We start from the raw sequence: 24,735 nt of genomic DNA on the forward strand, positions 1-24,735 counted from the left end.
CTCCTCTCCATCACACTGGGCAGAAGTGTTTGAAACCCTGTCCTGGCCAGTGGCCTGAGAGAAGGAAGGAGGTGCAGCAGATCTGTCCAGGCAGTCCTAGGAGGTGACCCGCCACAGCATTGCGCGGTCCGGTCCGCAGTCCGCAGATCCCGGGCGCTTGCTGCTCTCTGGCGGCCAGAGCCGGGAGCCGGGAGACCCGGGAATCGCGCCTCTACGCACCGCGCGCCCAAGGGCACCCGCTAGTGACCAAGAGGCTGGGGAGAGGGCGGGAGGAAAAGGAACGCAGCCGAGGGCAAAAAGGGAGGGGGTCCGGGAGACGCGCAGTAGGGAGCGTGACGGGTACGGAGAGGGGAGGGGGCAGGCGTGGGCACCTGCGGTGAGGCGTGGGTGGCTGCTGCGGGACCTGAGCGCGCCAGCGCCGCAGCCCCTCCGGACCCCAACACACCCGCTTGCCTGCAAGCAGGAACCCTTCTCTTGGGGAGTGTGGCGCCCCCTCCCTCGGCTCCGGGCGCCCCCTCCTCCCTCCTGGCGCTGCCCCTCCTCCGTCCCGCCCCCCGCGCCGAGTTGGGAGCGCCGCAGTGGCCGCTGCCTGCACCGCCCGGCCCCGGAGCCGCCGCTTTGCCGGCTCGCCAGGGCACACTCAGAGAGCCGCGCGCGTCGCCGGCCCCGGCTCTTCGGTCCGACTCCACCACCGGCCTCCGGGAGCCCCGGCCACCACCCGGGCCGGGCAGCTCCGCTTTCTGGCAGCCGCGCTCCGCGTCAGAGGAACTTCGGCAGGACCCCGACGGGATCCGCCCGCGGAGCTGGATGCGGAGCCCCGCAGCTATGCCCCGTGTTCCCTTCCCTGCCAGTCGCTCGTCCTGTGCCCGGGCCCGGCCCCCGACGGCCACGCGTTGAGATGACTTTCCGCGACCTCCTGAGCGTCAGTTTCGAGGGACCCCGCCCGGACAGCAGTGCCGGGGCCTCCAGCGGCGGCGGCGGCGGGGGCGGCGCGGGAGGCACGGCCGCCTCAGAGGGCCCGGCGGTGGGTGGCGTGCCAGGAGCCGCGGGCAGCTGCGGCAGCGTGGTGGGCGCAGGCAGCGGCGAGGACAACCGGAGCTCCGCCGGGGAGCCGGGGAGCTCGGGCGCTGGCGGCGAGGTGAACGGCACTGCGGCCGTCGGGGGACTGGTGGTGAGCGCTCAGGGCGTGGGCGTGGGCGTCTTCCTGGCGGCATTCATCCTCACGGCCGTGGCGGGCAACCTACTTGTCATCCTCTCGGTGGCCTGCAACCGCCACCTGCAGACGGTCACCAACTATTTCATCGTGAACCTGGCTGTGGCTGACCTGCTGCTGAGCGCCACGGTGCTGCCCTTCTCGGCCACCATGGAGGTTTTGGGTTTCTGGGCCTTTGGCCGAGCCTTCTGCGACGTGTGGGCCGCCGTGGACGTGCTGTGCTGCACAGCCTCCATCCTCAGCCTCTGCACCATCTCCGTGGACCGCTACGTGGGCGTGCGCCACTCACTCAAGTACCCCGCCATCATGACCGAGCGCAAGGCGGCCGCCATCCTGGCGCTGCTCTGGGCCGTCGCCCTCGTGGTGTCCGTAGGGCCGCTGCTGGGCTGGAAGGAGCCGGTGCCCCCAGACGAGCGCTTCTGCGGCATCACCGAGGAGGCAGGCTACGCTGTCTTCTCCTCCGTGTGCTCCTTCTACCTGCCCATGGCGGTCATCGTGGTCATGTACTGCCGGGTGTACGTGGTCGCGCGCAGCACCACGCGCAGCCTCGAGGCGGGCGTCAAGCGCGAGCGGGGCAAGGCCTCGGAGGTGGTGCTGCGCATCCACTGTCGCGGGGCGGCCACTGGCCCCCACGGGGCGCACGGGGCGCACGGGACGCGCAGCACCAAGGGCCACACCTTCCGCAGCTCGCTCTCCGTGCGCCTGCTCAAGTTCTCCCGCGAGAAGAAAGCGGCCAAGACGCTGGCCATCGTCGTGGGCGTCTTCGTGCTCTGCTGGTTCCCTTTCTTCTTTGTCCTGCCGCTCGGTGAGTGACCCCTTTCCCACCACCCCCTTTTCTTCCTCCCTGAACCTGGGGCGGTGCCTTCCTGGTGCCTTCCTGGCACCCAGACTTGTCTGACCCTCCGTGGAAGGTAGATTGAGCAACATCTGGAGTCTCCTAAGTGGCAGCTGTGCGCGCACCACTTTGTGGGGGCAGACAAGAGGCTCTTCATGCTTAACGGGCTTGTCTCACAGGCTTCTAACTTTTCTGTCCTTCCTCTCTAATATCAGCAGCCCTGGGCTTCTGCTTCCGACCCCTCTAAAAATAAAAGGCCCGTGGAAATCTGTGGGTCATCCGCCCACAGTGAATGGCCAGCAGTGCGTGTGTCCCCCTGTACATACCCCTCAGCGGGAGGCGCGTGCAGAGTGCGTGGGCCCACATGTACTCATTCATTCGTGGGCAGCCAGCCCTGGCCAGTCAACAGGTATATCAGCTGAGGGGAGAAGCCACTTACTCTCCCCCAGCGCCTATTCCATTTGGAAACTGGCCTCATTTTGAGACTCTCCCAGCTGGTATCTCTGAGTGCCCTGGGCTCTCACTTCTGAAATCCCCCCCTGGAAAGGAGGGGAACAGCATGGGGCTGAGAAGGACAGGGATGGGGCAAATGGTCAATGAAAAGTTAATATTGTTAATCATCATTTGTTGCACCTACTAAGTGCTTTAGCTCTCCCGGGGAACTTTCCTGTTTCTTTCACAAGCTGCTCTGCAGTCTTGAGAGGTGGGCAGCTGTTCCTGGAGGCTTCCTCCTACCCCTTGAGCCCTCTCTTGGAAGGGGTGAGTCTGGGCCTGGTGGCTGGACCAGCACAGGGAGAAGGGGAATAGCATCTCTAGGGACACATTTGTGGAGTACATAGCCCATGGCTGTAACCTCCACCAGGCCAAGCCAGGCCTTCCCTCCCTTTTCCCAGGCCTGGTTCCTTCCACACTGTTCCGCTGAGTCAGAAAAGAGACAATGGCCTCCCTTCTGTGCCCCTGCAGGCCCTCTCCACACTCAGCCACAGTGACCTTTATAGATTATAAATGAGATGTGTCATTCTCCTGCTACAACCCCTCAGTGCTTCCCCACTGTCCTGAGAATAAAATCCACACTCTCTGCCATCACCTATGAGAGGGTGACCTTCAGATTTGTTACTGTCCAAACCAAAATGGGACACTGTGTGTATTTACCCCAGAACCGGGGTCCCCCTGCCTGTAAGGGAGGCCCCAAGTGAGGGCGACATCCGCTCTGCCCTCAGGGCCTTGCAGCCCTTCCCTCTGCTCCCTGCTTGCTCCAGCCCCTCCAGCCCTCTCGGGGTTCCTTGCCAGAGTTCCTGCCTGTCTCTGGGCCTTTGCGCTTCCCGTCTGTCTCCCTCAACTGCCCTCCCCTTCCCCTCCTGGCTAACTCCCTATCCTTCAGGCCTCAGCTTAAATGTCCCCTCTTCAGAGAGGCTTTCTTGGATCCATCAGGCTCGGTTGTGTCCTGCTTGTTTTCTCCCTTGAAGCACAGATTGTCTTCGTCCTCTAGCTCAGCAGTTGGAATTACATCAGTGTGTGTTGCTTGTTTTGGTGTCTGGCTTCCCCCACTGGCCTGGAAGCTCTGTGAGGGCAGGGCTGTGGCTGTGTCATTACTGAATCCACCGCACTCAGCACCCTACCTGGCATGTGAGTGCTGCAGTGAGGACCACAGGGTCTGGCACCAGATGGTCTGGGTTCAAATCCCAGCTCTGCCTCTTTCTTGCTAGCTGTGTAACTTCAGGAAAATCCCTTAACCCCTGCAGAGGGGTTTCTTCATCCATAAAATAGAGACAGTGCTGACGGTAATATAACGCCCACCTACAGGGCTGTTGTGAGAATTCAGTGAGTTATTATATATGAATATAACTGCCACACATGGTAAGTGCCCTGTAAACCATTGCTTTTGTAGTAGATGATCAGTACAGGGGAAGGAACGAATAAATCCCCCACTTGAAAATCAGCCAAAGGCTGCTGTAGGGAGAGGACGAGAAAGGACTCCAGACAACACACTTGGAGGAGACAAATGAGCAGGAAGGAGAAAGTTGGTGTCCCCCCTCTAGACATCCTCCCACCCAGGATTTGGGGCTCCCAAGCCCACCCCCAGGCTCCGCCCCTAGCCCCTGCCCTGGCCCAGCTGTGATCTGCTCCTGGGCACCCTGGCTCCCCCCCTGCCCTTGGTCCACACGGGCCCCTGTAGGGAAAGTTCCACCTGTGTAAAGAATGCTGCCTCCCTCTTTTTTTCCTTTTTTCACTTTAACTTCCTTTGAAACTTAGGAGAAAATAGTAAAACAAGCACCCATATACCTGTAATCACCCATATTGAAACGATGTTAGCATTTTGCCATATTTGCCTTAGATTTCTTTCTCTCTTTTTTCAAAGAAATGGAACCCAGCCACAACTAAATTCCCTGCTCCCGTGCCTTCCTCTCTCTCTTTCCCTGCCTCCCAAGAGGTAAATCTGGTGCTTATCACTCCCATGCGTACATTTTTATTCTTAACTACACACATCTGTATCCATAACAATATGTCACATTATTTTGTGTGTTGTTAGGATGTATACAGATGGCGCTGTGCCATGCACATCATCCTTCAGTTTGCCGTTTTCACTGAACACGATGAGACTGAGGTTTCTCTCTGCTGGGCCACTTTCCCGGCAGTACATTTGAGAGTATTACACGGTGCATGGAACCAGTCTTCTGCTCAGTGTTAGGTTTTTCTAACTTTTCACTGTTCCCGTCGACACTGCAAAAGGCTACCACTTTTTTCAGGTCCAGATCACATGTCCCCCTCTTCTAGGAAGTCATCCCTAAATGTCCATGGCCTTTGCTCCCTGCTGGCACATGCACAACTCTTTCTCAATCCTACATTTCTGCTGCTCCTCACACAGCGCATGGAGAATTGGGCTGGGGGGGCCTTGTGTCCTCCTTCCCACTGGTCTGTGCTGCCTCAGCCCCCCAAGGCCCCTCTCTGAGAGCCTCAGAACAGAGCCCGGGGATGCTGTTGGAGCCAGTGGGGTGAATTGAGTGGAATCTGGCAATGACAAGAAAACACTACAGAGGCCAAGCAAGGAAACAAGGAAATAGAATATTCTGATCTGCCTCAGTATGGATTTGAAGGGCAGGGGCAGCAGAGAGGGAGGACGGAGCCTGCTTGGGAGGAGGAGGGGCCTGGAGGCTGCGCAGGAGGCAGAGGGGGCCAGGAGGTCCTGACACCCCCAGCACGGGGCCCAGGTCTGGGGAAAAGGAGGTGCCTTTGAAGTAACAGGGAATATTCTGAGCAGTGCAGCAGCTTTTTTAGGGGAATATGAACCCCAAGGGGCTGGCAAATCTTGATATGGGGATGCCAGGTGTGAGCTGATAGGTAGAGGTCCTTGGGAACTTGGATACAGGGCCAAGGATGGAGGCAGTTGCAGGAGCAGCGGGTGCAGTCTCCCAGAAAGGATGGCAGGAGAGGGAAAGAGAGGATCTGGGGGCAGAGCCCTGGGGAGCACCTGCTTTGGAAGAACCAAAGAAGGTAGAGGAAGAGGCAGCCAGGAGGAGCAGGACAGCTGCTCAGGTGGCACCTTCCTCCTCCCAGGTCTCAGTCACCACACCAGGTGCGAGGAGCACCAGAGATGGAGGGACTGAGAAAGAGCAGTGTGTGCCAGCAAGGAATGGGCCAGAGTAGGCCCTGGCAATGAAGGCACCCAACAGGGCCACAACCAGGGGACTGTCAAGCAGACTGGGGTGCCCTCACCCACACTTCCACACACAGAGCCAAGTGGAAACAGAGGTGGGAGCTGCCGAGCAGCCCCAACAGCCCGGGGGGTATCAGAGCCTCAGAGGAGGACCCAGAGTCCCAGAGGGATGTTGCACGGTGGCCGTGGACCACCATCTATAACCTGGACAGCCATGGCTCAGGCCAGAGAGCAGCACCACAGAAGGGTGTCCTGAACCATGGGGGCTTCTAGGGACCCAAGTCACTGGGAAAGATAGGGACACAGGAGCCAGCACCTAAAATCTTAAGGGTCCCAGAGAGGGGCTAGGGATCATCCCCCACACCTCCAGCTGCCCCTCTTTCCCTGCAAGAAGCAGCTGCAGGGCATGTGTTCCCCTGGGGCAGGCAGAGGGTCCATGAGGACCTCAGACCTCATGTGCCTGATGTTGCAGTTCCAGGCAGCAAGGCCAGGAGGGCAGCACCGGCCCCTCTGGGACCCCCAGGCTGTGCTGCTGGTGCCAGAGCAGCGAGCGTGTAGACCCAGGAAGCGCCCCTCACCCAGGTGAGAGGGCACCCCCCTGCCTGCGTTCCATGCTGACACCCAGCTGAGTGTCTGCTCCGTACATAGTGACCCGGGACAGTGCTCTGTGCCTAGTGTGCCAGTTTGGAAGGTAGAGTGTAGGGACACCAGTCTTTGGGGCCTGTGGAGGAGGGGCTCTTGACAGCCCCACCCATGATGGGTACGGACCCCCTGCCCTCACCCCAGCGAGCTGGTGCAGGGCTGGGTGCCCTGGAAAATCACAGGGAACAGTGTGAATGGGCCCTCCTCACAGGGAGCCTTCAGCCCAATGCCCGGAGGAGCCAGGACTAGCAGAGTGTGTCCGGCAGGACAGCAGTTCGAGCCCACTGCTTTGGGCTGCCCTGAAGGACCCCAAGAAAGGGGCCATGGCCCAGGCGGGGCTGCATCCTTCGGAGGGGTGGCCCGGCTGGAAATGTGCCTGATTAAAGCCTGTGCCCCGAGATGCTTGGTGCAAGAGTCCCCCACCCCCAGAGGTCTGGGCCAGTTGTTTGGTGTAGAAATACAGGTCATCTTCCCTGAGGCCGAGAAGGGAACAGGAGGGACTGGGGAGACCCTGCCCCGGGCAAGCACCCATCTGCAGAGGAGTTTTCTTCCTCTCCCAGGTGCCTCCAAAGGCCATGTCTCTCCTGGGTGTTTTCGTTGCGGTAGCACCTCACTGTGTTTTGGCTTCGGCCTTTCTGGCAAGTGCCCCCAGCCATGCCCAGAGGTGGACTGTTCGCTGAGGCTTGTACACACACACGCACACCAGCCCTACCTCCTGGCATCCTGGTGACCCGAGACAGAGCCCAGGCTCGCACTCCCAGCTCAGCTCTCTTTCGTTAGGCAGGTCACCGAGCATCACTGGCCTCTGAGTCAGCCTCTGGATGCTGTCACACAAAGCAGCCCCAGACACTCAGAGCCCAGGGCCCCTCCCAAATGCACCTCAAGGTGTACACATTGTCCAGAGACTCTGATATCAGAAGCTCAGGACAGACCAGCCAGTGTCCCAGGACCCCACTGCAGCCATCTGGGAGCCACACCTGGGCCTTTCTCCCGTCCAGAGGGTCTGTGCTCTATGATAGCGTGTGTCTCCCTGATCACCCCCGGGCTTAGGTGTCCCATGTGCTCCTGAATTACTCTGCACATACTTTCATCACAATGCACTGTGATTGTCAATATTCGCATACATAGCATGAAATGGGAGGGCAGAGGGAACTGTGCATGTGTGGGCACACGGGGTGGCAGTATTGCTGGGGTGCCCTGTGGTTTGGGAGACCTGGAATGTGTCGTCTGTGAGAAGAGGGGTCCAGAGATGAGGTCAGATGCCATCAGCAGGAGCATGGATAAATAAAGCGTTATTCGTACCCCAGACTGCTCTACCACAGGAAAAATAATGAACTACTGATGTGTACAACATGGATGGATTTTACGGACATTATACTGAGCAAAATAAGCCAGATCTTACATGCAAAGTGTGCGTACCATGAGTCAGCATATATGAAGTTCAAAAACAGAGGAAACTAATGGTGATAAAAGTCGGGATAGTGGTTACCCTTGTGTGTGAGGCAGGGGGGCACTGAGTGAAGAGATGCTAGGAAACCTTCTAAAGGACCGGGAATGTTCTATGTTGTGACTCAGGCAGTGATTACACTGGTGCATGCATATGCAAAGTCATCAAGCTGTATGCTTAAGGTGTACGCACTTTATGAAATTGACTGTCTCTTTGTTGTGCCTTAATGACAGCAAGAGAGAAGGCAGGAGGGAGGCTGAGAGCCGTGCTGAGGAATTGGTGTCCAGGATGGAAGGCACACTTTGGTGGCACACATTGGTGCAGAGAGTGGGTTAGATGCATGTGTCTGAGAGTTCGCCAAGGGCTAAAGGACCCATCTCCACAGGCTCCCTGGGGTTGCGCAGGGGTCTGCAGATACAGAGGGAGAGGGCAAGGGGTGCTTTGTGAGAGGTCCTCAGCAATAGCATTACTGTCTCCTGGCCCACAAGCCTGAAGAAAGGGTTGGTATTATGTCTCCTGTGTGCCTTTGTGGCACCTAGCACATAGTAGGTGCTCAGTAAACATGTGCAGAGGAAGGAAGCAGCAGAACCCATGGCCTCTTCACATCCTGCCATGCCAAGGGTCTGGGTGGCAAAAGACAGAAAAAATTTAGAATTTCTGGCCGGGCGCGGTGGCTCATGCCTGTTATCCTAGCTCTCTGGGAGGCCGAGGCGGGCGGATTGTTTGAGCTCAGGAGTTCGAAACCAGCCTGAGCAAGAGCGAGACCCCATCTCTACTAAAAATAGAAAGAAATTAATCAGACAACTAAAAATATATAGAAAAAAATTAGCCGGGCATGGTGGCGCATGCCTGTAATCCCAGCTACTCAGGAGGCTGAGGCAGAAGGATCGCTTGAGCCCAGGAGTTTGAGGTTGCTGTGAGCTAGGCTGACGCCACGGCACTCACTCTAGCCCGGGCAACAGAGTGAGACTCTGTCTCAAAAAAAAAAAATTTAGAATTTCTTTAAACTTTATTTTATTGTGGTGAGAGCACTTAACATGAGATGTACCCTCTTAGCCAATTTGTAAGCATAAATACAGTTTGTTAACTATAGGCACAATGTTATACAGGAGATGTCTAGAGTTTATGCATCTTGCCAAACTGAATCTGTATGCCATTGATTGGCAACTCCCCATTCCTCTTCCCTCCGGCTCCTGGCAACCACCATGCCACTCTTTGGTTCTATGACTTTGACTATCATAGAGACCTTATGTAAGTGGAGTCATGCAGTCTTTGTCCTTTTGTGACTGGCTTATTTCACATAGCATAACAGCTCTTTATTTAAAACTGACCACCCTTATTAATGATGGTTTAGGGTTGATCCCCCATTTATGTGGCCTAAAAAAATTTTTTTGAACAGAACAACTAACATTTATTGAGTAATTATTATGAATAAGCAATGAGCTAGGGTTTTTCAGGGTTTTTTTTATCATGGAAAGTTTCAAACACATACCTAAGGAGACAGAATAGTATAAGGAGCCCCCTTTACCCATGACCCAGCTTCAGCCCAAGGCTAATTTTGGTTCATCCCAACTCCCACCCACTTTCCCACCACTACAGATTGTCTTTAAGAACATCCCAGTAATCATATCACTAAATCTGTGAATTCTTCAATATATGTTTCTAGATGAACTTTTTTTTTTTTTCTTTGAAACAGAGTCTTGCTCTGTCACCCTGGGTAGAGTGCTGTGGTGTGATCCTGGCTCACTGCAACCTCAAATCTGGAGTGATCTTCCTGCCTCAGCCTCCCAAGTAGCTGGGACTGCCCCACGCCTGGCCTAGATGAACTTTTTAAAAAATAACCACAATCCGGCCAGGGGGTGCAGTGTGGCTCACACCTGTAATCCCAGCACCTTGGGAGGCCACGATGGGAGGATAGCTTGGGGCCAGGAGTTCGACACCAGCCTGAGCAACATAGCAAGACCCCATCTCTACAAAAAAATTAAAAATTAGCCAGATGCGGTGGCATACGCCTGTAGTCCCAGGAGGCTGAGGCAGAAGGATCACTTGAGCCCTGGAGTTTGAGGTTGCAGCGAGCTGTGATGACAACACCACATTCTAGCTCAGGCAACAGAGCGAGACCCTGTCTCCAAAATAAACAATAAATAAATAAATAACCACAGTCCATTATAACACATAAAAACAATCATTTAATATCATCAAATATCTGCTTAGTGTTCAAATGTTGCTGATTGCCTAATAAATTTTTAGTTTATTTGTTCGAAGCAGGATCCAAAAGAGGAGCACACATTGCATGCGGTCGATTTGCCTTCTACGTTTCTTTAATTGATAAGTCCCCCACCTTTTTTTTTTCAATTTATTTAGTGAAGAAACCACATTGTTTGCCCCAAGGTTGCATCCCCATAGAGCCATTTAACGTGTCCCTCTATTCCCTGTACTTCCTGAAAGCTGGTCTGATCAGATTCAGGTTGGGTCTGGCAAGAATTCTTGTCTTTGGTGGTGTCGAGACTGATCAGGGTTCAGGTAGTGTTACCCTCATCCATTTTAAAGTGACCCATCAGGCTCTCACCTGCTGGTTTTAGCAGCCATTGACCATGGCCTGGACCTCTTACACTCCTGGGACTTAGAGTGGTGAAATTCTAATTTTATATCATGCCCTCTGCATTTATTTGCCAGAGTTCTAAAATGAACACACCACGAGCTGTTTGGTTGACGTAGAGTCTGTACAGGAAAGGCAGGAGAGATGCTCAGCGTTCCTCTGTATTTATCAAAGGAAAAGTCAGTTCTCGGGCGTTCTTTCTGGTCATGACCACTGAAGTTGTTTTAGTGCCATGATTATGTCATGGTTTTTAGACATCCTTGCTGTTCCGACACATTACAGACATCACTGTTTGGGGGTTTGCTGGTGAGCACCCCTTCACGTTGGCTCCTGAGAGACCCAGAGAGTCTTGAGCTCTTCTTTGCTTTCTGGTCTGATGAGATGTTTCAGGCCCAGCTTGTATTTTTTCTGCCTTAGACCTGGAATTAGCCATTTCTCTAAAAAGTTCTCTTTGAATGGAAAATGACAATTGGAAGACCACTGTCTGAGCCCTCAGCTGTTCATTGATACTGAGTTGGTCACTGATTCAGTGGACAGAGCCAGGAAATACATTTTATTTTTTATATAAGAAAAATGCCATACTGATGGGGGTGGGCTTCTGGCCTGGGGCACAGATCCCTCCTCCCCTGAGGATCTTGTCATCTGCCCAACGCCTGCTGATATGTTTTCCCAAACATCTGATAAATTACTGATCACTCTGCTCCATTCATTAAAAACTTGGATATTGGGGTCACAAGCTTTCTCCCCCGCTCTCATCCCTATCCTGGTCACTGGTGTGACTCCACTGTGCTCAGGCTGACCCATGATGACACTCTGGCCTTGAGACTACAGTGACCTTCCCCCTCCGCCCCTCCTCCTGGGGCCGTGCCCTGGCCCATGCACCCACCTTTGTCTGCCTCCCCCAGTCCTCCCTGAATCTGCCACCTGAGTCCTTCTGCTCCTGTTCTCCCTGCTCGGCTTCTGTTACACCTGTTCGTTGACCCCAACCTTGACCAAGACTTCTCCTCCAGTCCCTCACCTTGTCCCCCAGTTGACTATGCCCCCTCTTCCCTGGCCAGCTAGGCCCACGATTCGCCACTTCCTCCTCTCCCACCATCTTTAACTCCCTCGCCTCCACCTACTTCCGCGAGTCCCAAATCCTGAACCAGGCCATTCCCCCACGTGGCCTGCTGACAAGTGTTTACCAGTTGGCTCTGAGTCAGGGGCTAATTTGTAGCCACCTGCCCATTTCCATGGTGTAAATATTGCAAAGAGACCTGAAATTTAGCAAGCTAGTGCAAACCACGGTCTTGCTGAGCATTTGCTGAAGAAAAATCACACTTTCCATAGTGAGACTTCTGGACCCAGAAGGTTCTCCGTCAGCTCTGACTCTCGCAAGCCTCTTTCCTTTCCAAGGAAACTCACTCTATCCGTTACTGCTCGGCCCTCCCTGTCTTCCACCTCTCCTCCGCCCACACGCACAGCAGACTGACACGTCCAGAGCTTTCTTAAGGATGATTCTTTCTGAGCCCAGTGACCTCTTTGCCCTCACCCCCTCCCCACTGCTCACTGTAATCTTTGCTCCCTTTCCACCATGTGCAGGGATGTTCCTTGCTACTTAGCTCGTAAGAGAATATCCGATACTCATCTTGACCAGAACACCCCTCTCCCTGCCAGTCCGCATCAGCCCTGCCCAAGGTAGCTTCTGCCAGCCTCGCCCCAGCCCAGGGCACACACTTCCCTGGCTCTGCCTCTGGCACTGTCACCGAGGGCTGCCAGATCCTCACACTCAGGGGCTTCTTTTAAGTCCTGCTTTCAACCACTGCTGCCCGTGTCAGTTTGGTAGTCTCCTCTCCCCTTCCCTCTTCTGAGCCTTAATATTTCTCTTCCCCGTCGCCCTGCTAATCCTCTAGCTGCTCCTTCCCCGCCCTCCTAGAAGGTCCCTCTCCCTCTCAGGTCCACGGTTTCCTATGGCTGCCATAACAAATCGCCATAAACCTAATGGCTCAAAACGATGTGTTACCTCACAGTTCTGAAGGTCAGAAGTCTTAAAATCACAGTCGCAGGAGGGCTGCGTTCCTTCTGGAGGCTCTAAGGGAGAATTTGCTCCCTGGCCTCTTCCGGCTTCTAGAGGCTGCTGCAGTCCTTGGCTTCGGGCCCTTCCTCCACCCGGCAGCCACACTGCTCCTGTCATCAGCCACTGCTTCTGTCGTCACATCTTCTCTGACCGTGCCCCTCCAGCCTCTCTCCTTCCCTTTTGAGGACCTTTGTGATTACTTTGTACCCACCTGGATAATCCAGGACAGTCTCCCCATCTCAAGACCCTTTTGCCATTAAGGTGACATTCAAAAGTGTGGACGTCTTGGGGCCATTATCCCATCTACCCTACCCCAGCCTCACTGTCTCCCCTTCCTGGGCTCACTTTCTGCTCCTCCCCTCCAGCCTGCCACTCCCCCCACGCTCTCCCCATCTCCGCACTTGGCATCTCTGTGTGTCACGTGGGGTCCAAGCCAGACCCCCTTCCTCATCTCCTGGTCAGTCACTACAATCTCTCAAACATCCCTTCGGTCTGTTTCAGTTTTGCCATCCCCACGTTCCACCTTAATTACCTAATTAATTAATCAACAAACACACATATTCTATGTGCCAGGCCCCGTTAAATCACTGTATCCTCCTAACAGTCCTATGAGGTACATACTATGAGCAGCCCCATTTTACAGATGAGAAAACTGAGGCACAGGGAGGTTGAGTGACATGACCAAAGTCTCCCAGCTCATAAGTGTCAGTTCTGAAATCGGAACCCAAGCCCTTGTTATCTCTTGCCTGGGTCAGAGGTCAAGTGGGGCCAGGGTTAAGGGTTAGTCAGCAGCCATGTTTTCAGCTTTAAATCACACCAAACCCTTCAGCCCCTACACACAGTTGCATGCTCCCTTCTGCCTTGGATGCTGGCCTCGAGGGGGTGTCCTAAGCACTGCCATGGGCCACGACCCCTTCTCGCATGGGCTGATCCTCTCACAGGGTCCAGCAGACCCCCAGAGTCCTTGAGCCCATCCCTTAAGGGGAAGCCTCTGAGTTCCCAAGCCCATCTCTGGCCCCACCTACGCCCTACCCCACCGTGCACCTGTGCATGCTGGAGAGTGTGACTTGCCTCGCTCCGCAGGTGGTCACCCAGCAGAATAGGATCCTGGACCCTGGAGAGCTGGCATAGGACCTAGTGGGCAATGCCCAGGCAGCTCAGTGCTGGGACCCCTGGACAGAGTGGCCACTGCCTGGGGACCTTCTCTCCTGTGGCATGAGTGCTGCTCTGCTCAGACCCATGAGCCATTTGTCAGCGTGGCCTCAGAGCCAAGAGGCCTAGGCTTGGATCAGGGTCCAATTTGGCTGAGCATGAGGGCCACTGGCAGAACTGTAGCCTTGGTCACTCGGAGCTTGGGGTGTGGCCATTCCAAGGAAATCATTGAGTTAGGAAGTGATAACAGCAAAGAGAAAGAAAGGGGAAAAGAGCAAAAGTGGGAAAAGAGAGAGCAGGGAGAAGAGGAGAGAAGCACAGGCCTAGAGGAGGTGAGAGGACACAGAACAGATCTGTAACACATCTCTCTAACCTGCGCGCCACCAGGCAGCCTCTGTGGCTCTAGGAGCTGCCTCTCCCTTCACCTACCCCTGCAGCTAGAGAGGGGTGTCCAGGGCCAGACCAATAGTTCTCTGCCAGCCCTTTGCTCAAAGATCCCGAGGCAAACATGGGGGCACAGGACTTCTGACTTATTCCTGCTTCATCTCAGGTGACAGGACCATTGCCATTACCTCTCACCATAGAAAATTGGTGAATGCAATGGAAATGCAAAGAATTTGAGAAACTTGGCTTGGCATAGTTGGCCCCACAGTGCCCTAGTTCACCCCTCCACATCCTCACAGCCATCTGAGATCTGGGCCTTGCCCAGCTCACCTCTTCCTGATAGCCTTCCATGATTGTCTCCACTTCAAAATGACATTGTCTCCAACCCCTTCCCCTCCCCTTCTTGGCTTCAGCCATCCTAACTTCCTGGATGTCTCTCCAACTTGTCAGGTGACCTGCTGCCTCAGGGCCTTTGCACATGCCCTTCCCGCATCTGCCTGGAATTCCCTTTCCATGGATAGATGCATGGCTCACTCCCCCACAGGGTTTTCAGGTCTCAGCTCAAGCATGCTTTATTAGAAATGCTTTTCTGACCCTTTATAGTATAGCAAAGAGGCCTGCTGTGGGTCAGAGGTCCCAGCCTCTCCTGGGGACAATGCTACTGAGTTCCAAGGTCAGGGCCACTGAGTGAGCAGCTGAGAGAACTGGGAGAGAGGAAGAGGCGCTGGGGCTGGGAATTCCTCCTCTCCTAGCCCTGCAGGTGGGAGGAGCCCTGAATATCTGAAAGGAGGAGATATTTTTAACTCACATCTTTCTGGCCAGAGGGAATGGCTCACTGTGGGTAGAACAGTCACTAGTGGAGGAGGGGGCAGGAAAATGGGGAAGGCCAGGGCACAGCCTGATATTTCATGGTCAGCTACAAGTTGTGAGCAAGGCTGGCCGTGAATTCTGACCGTCTGCCAAGAGCAAGTTCCCTTCTGGTGGTGCCAAAAGAGTGCTATTAATCACACAGTCCGCCCCTTGACTTCAAGCTGTCCGTCCTCGGTGAGGCTGGGCCAGTTGTTCAGCTCCAGCCATGCCCCGCCTTCCTCCACCAGCATCTCAGCAGCCCCTCCTGGGCCGGCCCTTCCTGTTCCTTAGGAAAAGGACTGGCCTGGGATGATCCAGGCTGCACACAACCCCCTCCTATTTCCCCAACAACATGCGAGCCAGGCCAGCCCAGCCAACATGCCAGAGAGCAGGTTTTCTTGCAGACCCAGGAGGTGCCCTGCCTCTTGTGAGCAGTGGACGCCTGGCCCCCTGGACGTTAGGTTAGACTCCAGATACAGGCACCCTGATATAGGGAATGGGGAAGGCAGGTTGGGGCGGCCGAGCCAGCTGGGTGGAGACTCCCCACATGGGAGAGCAGGACTAGGAGCGGAGAGAAGCAGGCGGGAGTGGTGTTTATGGTCGTCCCCTACCTACGCTCTGACTGCCTCTGCTCAGAGGCAGGTACATGCAGCTGTCCCCATCCCCACCCACTCCAAGGTGCCTGTTGACTGGGGGAAGTGGGCACAAATGTGCACACTCACGCCCTGCCTTTCCCAGCCGTGGGCAGAGCGTTACAATGGTGACTAAGGGCTAATCCCTGGCCCCAAAGCTTGGGGCCAAGCGAAGGGGCTTGAGGACGTGTTCGTGCACTGACAAAGCGTGTCTTGGGTCGGGTTCCATAGAAGCAGAGTGGAGATGGGGGTTCTTCTTGCAAGGAATTGATTAAAGAGGGGCTCCCAGGAGACACCCAGGAGGGAGGGAGGGGGCAAGAGGGGGCAGGGAAGAGCTAAACCCAGGATGTGGCTCAGACCGTCTGGCCTGAGCCTGACCCCACGGGGATCCCAGGACAAGAAGGGCAGCACAGAGCCAGCCACACTGAGGCAAGGGGACCAGCCCGTTCTGTCCCCATGCTGGTCTGTCATTGGCTACAGGCTGCCCCCTTGGAGGGCAGGTATCACCGCCCCAGTTGAAGCAGCTCCCACGGGCCAAGGGCAGTTCTCAGAGAAAGAGGCAACGGTGAGCCTTTGGCAGCCAACACAGCAGCTGGGAGTTCGGGGCACCTGGGCGGAACATCAACAGTGTCTGGCTTCAAGCCTTAAAGGTGCCTTTTGAGCAAAGACATGAAGGAGATGGCCACGCAGCTCTCTGGGGCTCCTCCCAGGAGTTTGGGGTCTGCTTGACACTCTCTCCAGCGAGCAGGCAACAGCGCAGCCCTTCTGAGTGGTCCGATAGCATGGAGCCAAACCTGACGTGGCAGCCCCCACAGGGCACCCTGAGGCCCTGCAGAAGACCAACAAATGCCACACAGCCTGGTAGAAGCACAATGAAGAGTGCTCCAGGCACACACACTCCAGAAGCCACTGCCACCACTCCAGACCTCCGCAGGGCAGAGCAGTCACAGAAATGCTCTTGGAGAAGGTGGCACTATGCTAAGTCCAGGCTGAGATGCAGAGGAAATGCGCCCCGTGGGGACAGGAGGAAGACTATCCTGGCCCACCAGCCCTGCAGAAAGCCCTGGGGTAGGGATGGACACACTGCTTGTGGGGCATCGGCCAGGAGGAACAAAACTAGTGGTTGTCAGGAAGTGGTGTCAGGAAGAGACCAGGAGCTCTAGGGCTAGGCCAACCAGGTGCATACCCTGACTCTTAAGGCCCACTTGCCCTCGGGGGTAGCTAGAATCCTGCAAAGCTGGGTGCCAGGAGGATTCAGTGAAAAGTACATAAAGGGCCCGGCCTGGCGCCTAGAAGGTACTGAACACTCAGAAAGCATCAGCTCCCTTTTCCTTCCTCTTCACATTGGAGGCTGCTTATCCAAATGCCATTTATTATTCAACATATATTTTAGAGCATCTAAGTGAGGCACTTGTGCAAGAGGCTGGGATGAAAAGATAGAGTAGTCAGAGCAATAGCAAATTGTGTTAAAGTGTAGGCGCACATGAAAAGGCACTGAGGCCAGGCTGGGTGGGGACTCCTGACCTGGGGCTGGAGAGCCAGGCAGAAAGGCAGAGGAGCCCAGCCCGTGTGGGAGGCCCTGCTTCGGGCTTGACGTGGCTGGATTTGGAGGAAGGCAGACCTTGTGTTTCCTGGTATGCACCACCAGAAGTTCAGGCTGATTCCTCAGAGCCACTACAAGTCACTGACAGTTTTCAGAGCGGAAAAAAAAAGAAGCAATTTTTTAGGAAAAGCCTCCCAGCAGCTGTATGCAGAGCAGAGAGGACAGGTTGAGGCTAGGAGGCTATCAGGGGCTGCTGCTGCCATCTGAGGTGACAGACAAATGAGATGACAGACCAAGCCAAGGCTGCAGGAGCACAGTGAAGGGAGGGCCCACTAAACAGGAGGTCAAACACGCTGCATCGTGACCAGTGGATATGTAGGATAGAGGAGAAGAACTCATTCAGCAAACTCAGCAAGTGTTGAGCACCTGCTGTGTGCCCAGTGTGCTCATGAGATCTTCTGATGTTGGAGGACAACATCAAGCAAAACAGACACCAGTTCTGCTCCAGGGACATCCACTGCAGGGAGAAAGATGACAGATAAAATGAATTGTGACGCAAACAGGATGGTAGAAGGTAACAAGTGCCATGGAACACAGTAGAACCAGCTGAGCGAGTGGGGATCACAGGATGAGGGGACATCACGATTTTAAATATAAAGTCAGAGTGACCTCACCGGAAAGGTGAGGGTATGAGCCATGTGGCCATGGGTGGGGAGAAGATTCTGGGGAAAAGCAAGTGCAGGGCCCAAGGTGGGCATGTGTCTGGCATGTCCAAGAAGCAACAAGGAGGGCAATGTGGCTAGTGCAGAGTGGGGGTGGACAGTGGGGGAGAGGAGGGATTTAGGGGGGACACGTTGCACTGTGTATATAGGTCACAGGCTCTTACTACAGGGGTAGAGGAGCTGTTGGAGGTGTTTGAGCAGAGAAGTGACGTGACCAATTTTTTTTTTAAGTTATTCTAGCTGCCAGGTTGAGAAAAGATCAAGGGACAGGGATGCAAGTGAGAGGCCAGTGAGGAGGCCGCTGGATTGATCGAGGCAAGAGATGATGGTGTCTCGAACAGGGTGGGAGGGCACATGGTGGCAGGGGGCGAGTTCTAACCTCACCTCCTTCCTCTCTGCCGTCAGTCACTGTATTCTATCCACACCGGCCTCATCATCGTTCTGCAAACATACAAAGGCCACCTCAGGGCCTTTGCACTTGCTGTTCCCTCTGCCTGAATGCTCTTCCGCCTGGATGTCCACACGCCTCATTCAGTCACTTCATTCAGCTCTTTACTCAAATGTCACATTCTCAGCAAACCTTTCATGGCCACTTACCCAAAATTTATACCACCACCCCCAGCCACATCTCTCTCTCTCTCTCTCTCTCTCTCTCTCTCTCTCTCTCTCTCCCCCCCTCTCCTACCTCCCTCCCTGGCTTTATTGTTTCCTCCTTAGTATGTTCTACTCTCTGATACCTTCACACTTTCCTTGCTTATCCCATGTATCGCCTATCTTCCCCAGTGAAACGCAAGCTTCATAAGGGCAGGATAAGTGTGAGGTCCGGTAGACACGAAAATGGAGATGTCCAGGCAGCAGTTGGATCTGTGAGTCTGTAACTAAGGAGAGAGGTCTGAGCTGTAATGTCAGTATTTAACGCCATGAGCCTGGGTGACATTGCCAGGAGAATGCAGAGAGAGGAGACTGCAAGACTAAATGAGGTGCTCCTACATTTAACAGCGGGGACACAAGGAAGGGGCAGCAAAGGAAGCTGACAAGGAGTGGAAGAACCAAGAGCTCCGCATCCCGGAAGCCAGGGTGGCATGAGAGGCATGCAGGAGGATGAAGGCCGTGTCCACAGGTTGGGGCCACCAGGGGAGAGGGGGCAGCACCATGAAGAGTGAAGCACAGATGGGAAAGAGGAGACAGCAGGTGTGGGAAAAATTGTCTTCCACGAAACTTAGGAAAGGGGAGCCGCACAGCAGGAGGTGAGCAGAGGGGGTGAGCAAAGCTTCACTGCTCCCCATCGCTCACATCACCGCTGAGCTCTGCCTCCCCAAACCCACCTGGTCCGTGGAAAAATTGTCTTCCGTGAAACCAGTCCCTGGTGCTGAGAAAGGTTGGGGACTGCTGTTTTAAAAGGATCCCCCCAACTGCTGTGTGGAGAACAGGCTTTGGGGACACAAGGGCAGGAGCAGGGAAACCACAATCAAAGCTGGGGAGGATTGGGGGGCCAACAAGCGTTGGTGATTGATGAGATTCCTACTGTGCACCAAGCAAGGTGTGGGGAGCGTAGCATTTAAAGGTGAAATAGACAGGAACTGTCAGTTCCCTACAGCATTTTTGGCACTGAGAAGTGAGTGTGAGGTGCTAGCGGGGAGGGGGAGAGGAGGAGTACAGATAACTCTACCAGGCGGGGAGGGCATGTAAGGGAAGCTTCCAGGTGGAGGTGCCATGGGAGCTGGCACTCCCAGGTATAGAGGAGGGGCATTCCGGGGTGATCATGTGCAAAAACCCAGAGGCAAGACGGGGGTGTCTGTCATGGCCAGAGCACACTGAGAGGTCAGTGTGGACACTGGGCTATTGCACATGAAGACAGACGTAAGACTGCGGAGAGACGCTGGAGCCACAAGAGAGCAGGGGCGGCTTGATGCTGGGTGCCTGGGTGGAGAGGTGGGGGAGGTACAGGAGGGCCTCCCTTGAGGGCCTCATTTTTAAGGACAACTGCTAAGGTGAGTTAGCAGAGCTCAACTTCACACCTGCTAGAGAGGCTGTGGGCAGCGTCGGGAGCGGGGGAGGGAGCCCGCTGGTGCAGAGAAGGAGGCTGCCTGGGTACTGAGAGAGAGTGGCCTTGGCCCCCAGCCCCCAGTCTGCCCATTGAGGCCTCCCTGTAGCTGGGATGGGGGCTGGCACCTGGGGAGGGATGAGGAGGCCAAGACAGGCGAGGCAGCTGGTCCACCCAGTAGCTGTAACTTAGAGTGACTGGGGAAGAAGAAAGCTGGTAGCGGCTGAGAAGGGGTTTGTCCACTGATGCCCCCACAGCAGGGCAACATCATAGGGACAGTGCCCATGGGCCAAGTGCCCATCCTCAGGGGTTCTCAGGGCAGTTCCCCATTTCACACTCATGGCACGCATTGTGGGGTGGGAAATACCCCTTTGCCCCTCTGACTCCCAGAGACCCCTGCAAGAGGATGTGAGCAGATGAGAGAATGCTGGGGGCAGGGGGGAGCTGGGAGAGTAAGGCAGGTGCAGAGAGGTGGAGGTGGCAGACTGGAGCCCTCCGTGTGGAGGTGGGTGTGGGGCTCAGACCTGCCATCTGTGAGAGGAAGACAGGAGAATCTCCGGGGAGCTGCCGCCTGTGGAGTCTGGAGCCCAAGGCACAGATGTTTGTATTTCTAGGCAACATGCCCGCACACGGCGGGCAGAGAGCAAATAAAACAAAGTTGTGGCAGATGCCATCGGGCCCCAACCCCCCACCCCCAGACCCTCAGTGCACGTTGACCAGCTTCTCACCCAGCCCCTGCCTGCATTTCTCTGCCCAGGGCTTTCTCTGCCCACCACAATCCTTGCTGTCCACCCACGTGGCAGGCAGGAAGTACGGAAAATGAATACCCGCAGGGAGCATCCCAGACAATGACCGATGGGAACGGGTGTGTAGATACCCCACCTCCCTCACCCCGCTGGTGGGATAACTCTGAGGTGGTGTTCTTCACAGCCGCCCACAGCTCCCAGTGGGACTAATCCCCATTTGCCCACAGTGACAACTAACTTGCTAACATACCCTTTATTGGCTTCCTTCTCTTCCCTGTGTCTTTCTCCCACGTCACTCCAGCTGTTTCATTTACCTCCAAAATTAACAACTTGCATTTCAATCCTTGTCTCAGAGTCTGCTTCTGGGAGAACCCAAGGTAAGATAAAACCTCAACAGGATACAGTGGGAAGATCTTGGGGTGGAAAGGCTGAGTTTGCATTCCAGCTCCTTGGCGTGTAAGGAACTCCCAGCTCATAGCAGACTTCTGTACAGGTTGGCTGAGCAGAAATTAGAATGTTAATGTTTGCAACAAGACCCAAGCCATGCTACAATATGCCACGTTGCCCACCAGTGCAAACAAAATCCATGCTGATAAAACGATGCCCTTTGGCCGCCTTCGGGCTCACCACTGGAAAGCATAGTCCACTGATGTGTCATCCTGGGCTAAATATAAAAGAATTGTAGCCTGAGTCAGAAAGCTATTTTCAGCACTCTTTCTTACTTTGTAGCCGTTGAGGGATGCTGGTCTTGAGGGCCACCTTCCTGGAGGCCAAGGTCAGCCCTGGTGGCCCCCACATTCCAGAGACTGCCCGACCCCTCCCCCAGGGAAAATCATCTCCTCAACACACCCTGAGTGATGCTCCAGCAGCCCCCAAAGCCACCAGGTGTCATCTGCTTCTTCTGTCCACTCTCCAGAGCTAGGAACTGAGTCCCCTCCCAGAGCTGAGGTCTCCTTTCTCAAAAGCCACAGAAATGGGAGGATGGGGAGTATTTCTTAAGTATTTATTAAGAGCCTGCTGAGTGCTAATTTATGAATCTTCACAAAATCCTTCCCAGAAAAATAATATTAAGGAAAGTAAGGAAAATAATATTAGGAAAGTAAGACTGACATGGCCAAATAACTGGCTCTGTGTCACGTGACCAAGGTTTGAGAAGCCTGTGCCACATGATGCTGTGTGACCCTCCTCTTCCTCCATGGTGTCTCTTAGCACCAGGAACTGTCTCTGTGTGGTGGGAGGTGGGTGATATGCATGTACATCCTCCGAGACCCCTAAGCTCTCTCTGAGGCCAAGCCCCGCACCCTTCACGCACATACACATGATCCTCAACTTACGGTGAAGTTACATCTTGACAAACCCCTGGCAAATTGGGAAATGGAAAGTGCATTGAGTACATCCAACCTACTGCACATCATCATAGCTTAGCCTAGCCTACCTTAAACGCGCTCGCAACACACAGCCCACAGTTGAGCAAAATCATCTCACGCAAAGCCTATTTTATAATAAAGTGTTGAATAGCTCATATAATTTACTGAATACTGTACTGAAAGTGAAACAGTTGTATGGGTACTCGAAGTCCAGTTTCTGCTGAACGTGTATCGCTTTCTCACCACTGTAAAGTTGAAAAATTGAGTTGAACCATTGTAAGCCGAGGACCGTCTATACTGAGCACCACCGTCACCCAACCTGCGTTTCAATGATATTTTATTCACTTGCTACCTAGGGAGCCAGGGCCATGTTTCAGGCCCCCTCACAGATGAGCCCAGCGCAGTGCCTGGCGTGGGAAAAACCCTGGTCAACACTTGATCACAGGGCTCCTTCCCCTTTCTGTGCTGGGGACTATTTACTGAAGCATCTGGTGAAGCCAATGGATCCCCTCTCAGAGTCATGCTTTCAAAACAAATACAAAGGATTGCAAATGAAACTGATTTTATCGGGAAAGTTGTCAAAACATTTTTACATGAAATTTGTGACTTAGCCATAAATGTGCTTCTACGTTAAGCATTAAATAACAAGATCTAGTGGTGTGTTCTCACGACTGTCATTCCAAATAGTGACAGAACACAGAGACTATTTCAAAACATCGGCAACAAATGAATGTGATAGGAAAATATCTGCGGGAACTGCTAGTGCTAGTTTGAATCATGTAAAACTGCCAATATTGTAGCAGTTTTGATCTACAAAAATGGTAATTTCACGTGGCCTTGTCTAACTCTGCTGTGGTTTGTTGCCTACCCTCCTTGAAGGAAATGATCAATTTCAGGTACAAGTGGGTAGAAATGAAGATTATTACAATATTTTTCTCTATCCAAGTTCATGGACCTCCTGAATTGTATCAGAGATCCCTTGTGGGGAGACACCTTGATTGCTCCTTGTCCACGACTCAAGTCAGGGTTCTCACAGGGTAGGGAGGGTCGCCTCTTTGTGCCCAGGGCCTGCCAGGACCTCCCCTTCCCCAAGCAGCTAACCAGTGTCGGTCTCTGTTCCCTTCAGGCTCCCTGTTCCCGCAGCTGAAGCCATCGGAGGGTGTCTTCAAGGTCATCTTCTGGCTCGGCTATTTCAACAGCTGCGTGAACCCGCTCATCTACCCCTGTTCCAGCCGCGAGTTCAAGCGCGCCTTCCTCCGCCTCCTGCGCTGCCAGTGCCGGCGTCGCAGGCGCCGCCGCCCCCTCTGGCGTGTCTACGGCCACCACTGGCGGGCCTCGACCGGCGGCCTGCGTCCCGATTGCGCCCCCAGCCCCGGCGTCGCGCCCCCCGGGGCCCCGCTGGCCCTCACCGCGCCCCCTGACCTGGACCCCGACCCCGACCCCGACCCCCCAGGCACGCCTGAGGTGCGGTCCGCGGTCGCCAGCCATCGAAAGCCGCCTTGCGCCCTCCGCCAGTGGAGTCTGCTCGGGCCGTTCCGGAGACCCACCACCCAGCTGCGCGCCAAGGTCTCCAGCCTGTCGCACAGGATCCGCGCTGGGGGCGCGCAGCGCGCAGAGGCCGCGTGCTCCCTGCGCTCGGAGGTGGAGGCCGTGTCCCTGGGCGTCCCTCACGACATGGCCGAGGGCGCCACCTGCCAGGCCTACGACGACTACAGCAACCTCCAAGAGACTGATATTTGAAGACCCCTTGAGCTAGGCCCCTAAGCTGAGCTGGCGGGGAGGGAGGCTGGCTTTGTTCAAGAGGCCCGTGTAAATCAGGGACCCGGAAAGTGATCAGGGTAGCGGCTCTGTGGCATCCCTGAAGTACTCGGGTGGGGCTTGGGGCTGGAGCCCTTGAAAGAGCTCCAGGACACTGGTGCCCTGGAGCTCTTCCTTTAGGAGAGAGGGGCTGCAGGCTCCGTAGGGCCATTTGCTCCCAATCCGTTATTTGAGAAACACTGCCCCATCCACCATGCCCTGAACCCTGAATAGACAGCCCCAAGTTTGGCCGGGCAGCAGGCACAGAGGCCTTGCCTGGTTGCCCCCAGGGCCTCCCCTAGGAAAAAAGTGGGGCCATGGGGCTCCTCCATGGACGTAATTTCTCCTCACTGCCGACTGGAGAAACCCAGTGGACCTGCCACCACCACCCACAAGCTTTGGTGGCAGATAGGATGGCCGTCATACAAACCTGTTGTATTTACCCCTGGGCCCACTGCCCCCTACCCAGGCGCCTCCATGCACACCCCATGACCTGGCCCTGCCCCTCCTTACTTCCCCTCAAGGGCCTTACTGTTTACACTGTACATAGCTCATTGTGCCTGTGCCCATCACTTCTTGCTGGGATTCCAAGCCACCAACTGGGTGAGGCTTTGTCTGTCATTTTGAGACATATTTATTGGTAAGAGTACTTCTATTTTGTCCAAACTGTGCAGACTGTCCCTCTTTAGCCCATAACCCATAAAGAACTACTTTTTTTCCCTAAAATCCTTCAAGTACTAAAGGCCCACAACAGGATAGATTGGTTCTGCGTTCGCTTTTCTAGTTTCAACTTAATTGGCTTTTTAACTGATGGCTGCTGTCCTTTAGGACTTTTAGCATGACCAAAGGATTTGGAGGTTTTGTTGGCTTTTAAAATTCACATGATCAGTCTTGGGAACCAGATAGTGATCATAAGCACAAATTTTCCCTTTGTCAGTCTCCCCAGATGCATCTGTGATGCTCTGAGGGCCCCAGTGAGAAAGGCAGCCATCAGTTAAATGGGTGAAATATTACATGAAAAGATACATGAGCCCAAGTAGACAGGTATACGT

General features: G+C 54.7%; 1 protein-coding gene across 1 annotated transcript; it reads left to right on the forward strand.

Annotated features, from left to right (window-relative positions):
- Positions 1-847: 847 nt before the first annotated feature.
- On the forward strand, positions 848-24,459 carry ADRA1D (adrenoceptor alpha 1D). Its single transcript, XM_012639288.1, has 2 exons — positions 848-2,018; positions 23,013-24,459. The coding sequence occupies exons 1-2, from the start codon at positions 899-901 to the stop codon at positions 23,624-23,626; spliced, it is 1,734 nt and encodes a 577-aa protein (XP_012494742.1). The 5' UTR covers positions 848-898; the 3' UTR covers positions 23,627-24,459.
- The last annotated feature ends 276 nt before the right edge of the window (positions 24,460-24,735 follow it).

Source organism: Propithecus coquereli, unplaced genomic scaffold (genome assembly GCF_000956105.1).
Source record: "Propithecus coquereli isolate 6110/MARCELLA unplaced genomic scaffold, Pcoq_1.0 Scaffold139, whole genome shotgun sequence".
In the NCBI taxonomy this organism is placed as follows: domain Eukaryota; kingdom Metazoa; phylum Chordata; class Mammalia; order Primates; family Indriidae; genus Propithecus; species Propithecus coquereli.

Bases quoted from the DNA above. Each gene is read 5' to 3' on its own strand.
- ADRA1D (XM_012639288.1), top strand. From the start codon at position 899: ATGACTTTCCGCGACCTCCTGAGCGTCAGTTTCGAGGGACCCCGCCCG. The intron at 2,019-23,012 runs GTGAGTGACCCC...TGTTCCCTTCAG, and splicing joins CTTCTTTGTCCTGCCGCTCG to GCTCCCTGTTCCCGCAGCTG.